Source organism: Nipponia nippon, unplaced genomic scaffold (assembly GCF_047370975.1).
Source record: "Nipponia nippon isolate SJK-2023a ecotype South Korea unplaced genomic scaffold, ASM4737097v1 scaffold_25, whole genome shotgun sequence".
In the NCBI taxonomy this organism is placed as follows: Eukaryota; Metazoa; Chordata; class Aves; order Pelecaniformes; family Threskiornithidae; genus Nipponia; species Nipponia nippon.
The window spans coordinates 2,883,988-2,891,500 of record NW_028262342.1 but is presented as its reverse complement, the minus strand read 5'-3'; the positions used below and the strand labels follow the sequence as shown (position 1 = coordinate 2,891,500).

At 39.0% G+C, this 7,513-nt stretch overlaps 1 protein-coding gene across 3 annotated transcripts in view; it reads right to left on the bottom strand.

The window, feature by feature from the left end:
* Positions 1-207: 207 nt before the first annotated feature.
* TRIM33 (tripartite motif containing 33) overlaps positions 208-7,513 on the bottom strand; it is a 41,558-nt gene continuing 34,252 nt past the window's right edge. For 2 of the 3 annotated variants that reach the window (XM_087761803.1, XM_087761801.1), the window contains 3 exons: positions 7,327-7,479; positions 5,455-5,505; positions 208-5,372 (listed from right to left, as the gene is read on the bottom strand). In XM_087761803.1, the coding sequence (XP_087617929.1) occupies positions 5,160-5,372; positions 5,455-5,505; positions 7,327-7,479 (417 nt within the window). In that variant the 3' untranslated portion in view covers positions 208-5,159. The remainder of the gene's footprint in view (positions 5,373-5,454; positions 5,506-7,326; positions 7,480-7,513) is intronic. The other variant, XM_087761802.1, reaches the window with a different exon arrangement.

Here is a 7,513-nt window from a genome sequence, read left to right as displayed (position 1 = left end):
CAACCCAAACTCTGACTCGAGTTGAGACGCTGGTATTTTCCGTCCTGGTGCTACCGACGGCTGCGGACCAGGCACCTCGGGGCTCGTACGGAACTGCTGCAGCGACCGCTTCCTCCAGGTAATTTCTGCAAGTATCAGAAAAGTCTTTTGCCAGACGTGAACTAGTACCTGCCGACCTAACGCCGACGTACAAAAAAGGAACTCAAATTGAAAGAGTCATTTTTCTAATTTAATAGAAATAACCCAAACAAAATGGTTTTCAAACAATGCTTTAAACTGATCTAATACAACTTCTACAGCACGTTCCAGAGCACTTAACAAGAAATATTTACAGGCAGCTAATGTATTAAATAACCATGTAAAGAAAAACTTTTTTTTATTACACACCAGCAAAAAACACAGGAACAGAACAATTAGAAACAGTAACCTTGTTTAAAAAAAGTTAAATATGATTATTCAGATAATACAATACCACAGAAACAGCACTTTTTTGAAGAATCATATTAAAAGATGAGTGCAAAAAAGAACCAGTCCAATTACTGGAAGCAAGAAATAATTGAAGAATCAAAGAATGCCATGAGTTTAACCCTTCCATGAGTACGTTTACGTGTAAAACAGGCTTTCAACCGCACAAATCCTTATAGGCTTATATACATGTTTCACGGTGTTCCAAACCTAAGAAATACCCCCATTTTCAGGCCATTAGCAGACATGCATTTCTTTTTTTTTTAAAATGTAGCTCACTCTAGAGCGAATGCTGCAACAAGTCAAACTTACAAAATATTTTAGTACTTCTCCATGTAGAAATTCAATAAATTCTAAAGAAAGCAGCCTCGAGCTGTAAGATCACTCAATAGAAAAGGCCAAAACTGCATTTCAGACATTTCATAGTTCACTTATAATAAAGATACGCAAATTAACTGCAACTTTGGAAAACTAATTCAATTCAGATACGTTAGAAAGCATATAAAGTAGGATCCCCATAAGCTAACACAGGAACGAGATGGAAGAGCTACTGTACACGCACTTTGAGAAAATAAAAGAAATCCTATGTCTGAAGATACAATGCATATGTTCCATCTGAAATATGTCTATGTAAACTGTGGCATATAAATTTTTTTTTTTAAAAAAGTACCTCCGTTATTTACTCAAACACCTACTTTTTAAAAAAATATGTAACTTTCCCCAATTTTTAAAATAAAATGCCACACTATATTGTCAATAACTCCTGCACACTTTGTTTTTAAAAGCTAGACTTGGTGATATGCATACAAACTTTCCTATAAAATCACTGTCCAAAGGAAAGGATTCCTGTCACGCTAATAGGCAACAGACAACGCGGTTTTATTGCTTTTTCCAAGGAAGAGAGTAAGAAAATCAAGAAAAAGCCAACTTCCAGTACATCACACGCATAGCTTTAAAATGCTGTTGCCATTACCTAAACTTTTAGAGGTCAGCCAATAAACTAGGTTATACAACAGAATGATAAATCCGGGCTGATTGTAAGGACTTCTGGTCCAGTGGCTTGCAGAAACGTTTATGAAGCATTTCAGTGACCCAGCGCTCGGTGTGCCAACGCAGTCAAACGTCACAAGCGAGAGCAGTGGCGACGTTCCACACAACTAAACCACCTCTCCACATTTAACAGAGCATGTCTATTTTCAAAAGTTTGGGGAACATCCTTTTTTTGGATAGTAACTCTGCCTTATTATGCTATAGGCCACTTAATTCCAGGGCACAGTTAAATAAAAGACCTGAACCTCTTCAGCTGGTTAAATTATCACTAATCACTAGTAATTACATGGCAGGATACCTGCTGAGGTAATTGAGAAGTCCACAAGGAGCATACTGCACACTTTTCACTCTTACTTCAAAAGCAAGTTGCCTTTTACTTCTTTGGATTAACTTAAACTTCAGGGTCATTTACAACAAAAATTGAGACAAAAACGGTCTTTTTTACAAGTGCCTTAAATGAGAGCACACAGTTACATCAAGTGCCAGACTACGTCTTGCTGCCACGTTGGACCACTGCAACCAGGCACCGACCACATCTTTCATCAGCTGGAAGTTTTATCGATGTAAGCTATGCTCCGATTGCCAGGGTAAAACACAGTCACTTGCACATATTGCACACACGTCACCTGGCACAGAGACGATGCTCAGAGTAACCCAGCGGCCCGTTAATACAAACCCCGTGAATTTGCTCTTGCACAAGTTACATACAGCGTGGTACCAACAAGTTGTTTTGACTGAGCAAACCCTTACGAGTTCCGTGACGAACATTTACAGACTATAGGATCAGGCAATATATTCGCAGAGCTTATCTATCCTTTAAAATATTTTTTTAATAGAACTTAACTAATTTCAAAACAGTCATTGAATTGTATTGGGAGTTCCAAAATGAAGGGGGGGGGGGGGCAGGGAAGAGAATGCTGTTTGATTTCTTTTATATAAAAAAGAAACGCTTAACATTTCTTGCACCCAAGTCAAAATCGCACGTAATACAACTGAGCACCGATGAGCTGAATGGAAGGACTGGTTCTCGCAGTCCAGTGGGTTATGTGCAAGAGTAGAGCTTGAATGCTCAGCAAGGTCAACGCTCAGCATCACCGGCGGTTTGCAGGCGCACGAGTGGAATACAGGCTAAGTCGCCAGCCTGCAAAGTCTGACAACGTTTCTACCTTCTCCCAGGGAGCGAATCGATCAGAGAGGCTACCTCAAACCACTCGGACATCTGCTCTGGGCGGAAACCAGCCGGTGCCGTCCTCGCAGCAGGCAGGGAGCACGCGCCACCCCTCGAGCGCAGCTTTGCAGCCTGGTCGGTGCCCCGCTCGGTGCCCCAGCCCGGGACGCCGTCACGCTTGTCCTATGCTCCAGCTCAGGCAGCAGGGAGCTGCAGGTCTTGGATTCATGACTGGTGCCTTACAAAGCGAACAGTGAAAAAGTTGAGGCCTGAAGGTACAGAACCTAGAGTGCTTAAGCGCCATAAAAACAGTAACCCCAATTGAAGAGAATTCACAAAATCTTATTTTCATGATAATTTTAATAATATTCCTTTGCAAAATGAAGCTGAGAAACTAGAAATGCATAAATAGGCAATACACTGAGCCATTAAATGATCCCTTGTTACTATTAGTGTCCTATTCACACACGTCATCCTTTCTACGGGCAAAGTTTTTGCTGTTTGTCAATTTAATATGTTTAAGTAGAATTACTTTTCCTTTCACATACAAACTGGTAAGAAATAAATTTAAACTGGCACTATGTTAGTATCTGAGAAATGAAAAAAAAACCCACCAGTTTGAGTTTTAAGTGTAACATTTGCATAATCTAAAGAAGTGAGCTTGAAGTTACAAATACCTTCAGTCCCCTCATTTATTGTGAAGTATAGTCACAATGTACATATACTTTGTTCTTATAAAAAGAAATCAAATCTTAAGTGTTTTGCACAAAAATTGCTGAGAGCATATCTCAATTTGATACATCGTGCTAAAATATTTATCTTTACCACTATGGTAAAGTGTACACAATGTCACAGGAATTGCTCCTGCGGAGTATACCAAACCCCCGGTGATTCACCACAGAACTGCTGTATTCACACAAAACCTCATGGCAAATTTATAGTCTGTCAACTTGACCTCATCCGATTACATGATTTCTTCACCTTACTTTAACAGGATCTATATGAAGGCCAGAAATTACATTTATTATTTCTAGTATTGATTTCTGTCAGTAAAGGAAACAACTGCTCAAACCATGATTACTTTGCGATGACCTCACTTCTAACCAGAAATGCTGGACCGAAGGCAGTGTGCAAGGGGAAGGCACTGCAGAGACGCCTGCCGCAGGGTTTAGGGAACTAGGGAAATTGTTCTGTTTTCAATATTTGACCAGAAACCACTCAAAGCCAAATCCTGGTCTGTGCAAGTGCTTTGTTCAATGGATGGACAAGTAACCCAATCTCAACAGATTTATTCCAATCTTTCTGGACATTTCGCTCATAAGCTGCTTCTGAAGAAAGTTCTGAGTAGTACTCTAATAAAAATAAGACAGAACCTCAAAATGAATGCAATGTTAGAAATAGCATATATTACAAATCTTTTCTTGATAGGAACAATTAATAAGAATACATATTAGCTTAAAAACAGTTCAGCAAATGTTGCTGATCTGCAAGAAATCTCAATTCACTATTTACAAATAAGACAAAGTGAATACAGGAAATTTTACACATTTGGTAGTTAATAGGTTATTGTTCGCCGAGTGGTCTATTAGAAACTGATATTTAGGAAGACTGGAAAAACACCCCAACCAGTTATTACCTCTTCAGTCTATATTTTAAGTACAGAAAATTAGACAATGAACACTGGAGATAACATTCTGCCTCATTAGGGGGATCAGGGAGAGATGACACAACGCTAAGACTTCTGCCATGAACGCCATTAAAATGTTCTGTGTACAGGATTCGTAATAAATATACCTAGCCCTACTGAAAAGGGATTGTTGCCACCAGTTTAGTCTTTCATCTGTCAAGAACTCACACTCCTGCACTTGCCAATTCAGAACAGTTTAATGATTTTTTTTTTTCCTTTTGCTATACAGAAAATGTAGTAAAGAAAGTCAAATTTAGATAATTGGATCAGCACAGAAGATCAGTTATTCACAATACCACTTATATGAGATGATAAAAGCAATGACCAACACACACTGAAGTTCACACAAAGAGGGGAGTTCAGGAACATTGCTTGCAGTTTACACTGCAGTCCGGCACGAATGCAAGATACAGTAACTGTATTGGTCCAGTCCTGCAGAACATTTTACTAAGCAGTCTTATCTGTGCATGGAACATCTCTTATCAAATCTGCTTCTCTTCAATATTCGTCCACCTCTAGCTGTGAGACCAGGATGAGTGTGTCCCCTCCATCAGGAAAAGAAAGAATATAGCAAATAATCAAGGGAGAAAAAAAAAACCCAACCAAGAATTTACAATACAGTTTTTTTCCCATTTTGATGAGAATGCTTTTCTGTACAAGTGTTTTTTGTAATCTAATACTGTTTAAAAAGCTATCAGCTTCTTCAGGATGACCACTGTAGGCATGATAATATTCCAGGAACACTTAAATAACAGTTTTTACAATAAATTTTAGGTCCATATCATTAGATTACTTTATATGCACTGGTCTCTCATCTGATTTTAGGCGTTTTCTACGTGGTTGTATAAAATCTTCATCGGAGTCCTCAGTTATTTCACCATCATCCTCTTCCTGCTCAAATTCGGGCAAAGGCTGGAAGGTCCTGTCTGGGTAGATCTCTGTAAGTTTATCTTCAAAGTATAATGCAACTGCCTTCCCTGCCTGCGCTACTTCTGAATCAGCCTGTAAATAAAAGAAGACAGGAATAGTCACCTGTTGGAAATGCACATCCCTTCACCAAGTGTGCATGGTCTGAAACGCTTACCTTCAAATTAATCTCTTGTGTTTCTGCATAAACTTGAACAACTTTCATCATCTAAAAAGGATACCAGAGTCAAAAAAAATGAAATTATAATCCTTTCTAAAGTTATGAGATTGCATAGGATTGGATGACTAAAGTCAGCCATAACAACAAAACAGTTTGTTATGGACTACACCTCTTTAGCTCTCAAACTTAGTGGAAGCAGGTTTAAAACAGTCTTAGGAGGGTGACATGAGGTACATAAACCTTCAACAAAGCACACAACTTTTGTACAAATAAGTGTCTCCCAGTCATTTTCAAAACTGCACTCTACTCATGACTGCTTTCTTCATTATAAATGTTAGTTGCCTGGACATCATTGTGGAAAAGTCTCACTGTAGAGAGAAGTGCTCCACGAGACTACTTTCTTGGGGGTCTTACCCCACTTTGATTCCTATTTTTTAAAAGCATATGGCTTAGAGGCACTAGACACGGTGCTATTATGAGAGGTCAGGGTGACTCATCTTTTGCCACGAGCCAGCATTTCAAACAGCGAGACAAGTCTGAAACACCTTTCTTTTTAAAAAAAAAAACAACACCAAAACCAACCAAAACAAAAACCCCAAAAACCCCACAAAACACCACAGACATCCATCAGTCCTTGCTCCCTTGTTTTACTCTTGTCCCTAAGAGCTGCAGCATGTTTTCCTCTACAGTAGATGCTTCATTAATTCCCTTGATTGAGAAGTTCACATAATTGCAACTTCTTCCACAGTGCTCATTAACCTCCACCTAATACAGAGACATAAGGGAGTCGGGGGTGTCAAAGTCCCAAATGCTTGTGAGCATTTACAGCATTACATCATTAACCTTGATTTTTACTAGTGTACTTGTGAAACAGTTGAGATTTTAATTGTAGGTTTGTGTACTGCCTTCAATTTACTTCTTCAAAGAGCCAGAAATGCAGCTCAAACGCTGCAAAACTCAGATTACATTTTATAGAAAAATACTGGCTGGTTTATGCATTTCTAAGGTGAGAAAGCCATTCCCCACGATGCCTCCTCCCCAGGGCTTTTTGTCATCCTTGCTTTAAGGCATCTCAGAAATGAGGATAGCCTCTTATCTCAGCTCCTACTCTGTTTCAGCACAATACCACAGGTTTTTTTGATATTCAGAATATTTTTTCCATTGCTCCACCTAGTAATAACACTTAGGTAATTTATCTCCCCAAGTCACGTTTCACATGGTGCAAATATTTCATTATCAGATGGGTTCATTGCGAAGTAAGTCAACTTTCCACGTCCATCAAAAATATGACTCCACGCAAAAGTCATCTACTGAAAACTGATTTTTGTGAGAGCCCAACTACCTGTGAGCTAAAGCTCTAAGCTTACTACTAGCCGTAACGAACACAATGCTTTTCTGGGTTCAGTCTGCATGAGGTACTAGACCCAGAAGAATATTCTTCAGAAAGGCACTTCTCCTCAGTAGAGGAAGTTTCCTCAGTAGAGGTCTACCATGTTTCAGGAGCGTAAGAACAATTATCTGTATAGCTTGAGAGAGTTTTAAGGACTGCTTGGTTGTCTTTATTACCACGCTTCCTAAGCACTTCTACAAACTATTTGATGTACAGTGCTCCTCTGTCATACATCCATACCAGTGAATGCACTTGAGAAGTTCCCTCTGTTAAAGCCTGATCTCCCCATCCAGCTAAAACTGAGAGGTAGTTCTGTAATTGCATTTGTTTGGTTTGGTTTTTAAAGTGTCTGATTCAGCATCTGCTCCATAAGCAGAAGTTATGACTGGAAGCACAGCCTTTAATTGCAGAAGCTGCACAACCATGCTGAAATAAATCGTAATCTAAAAAAAATTTATACAGATTGGAAGTTAACATACTTCATTAAACCTTTCACAGTTCTTGAAGATCAACCGGACATCTGCCACAAAATCCTCAGGAGTCTGGTAGTGTTGGGAATGCTTCTTTTGCAGTTTCTTTTTCACTGTAGATAAATCCATTGGTTTCTTTATAATTTTATAGTAGTTTGGTATCTGTAGAAAACAGACAGTGATTTATCACTACAAT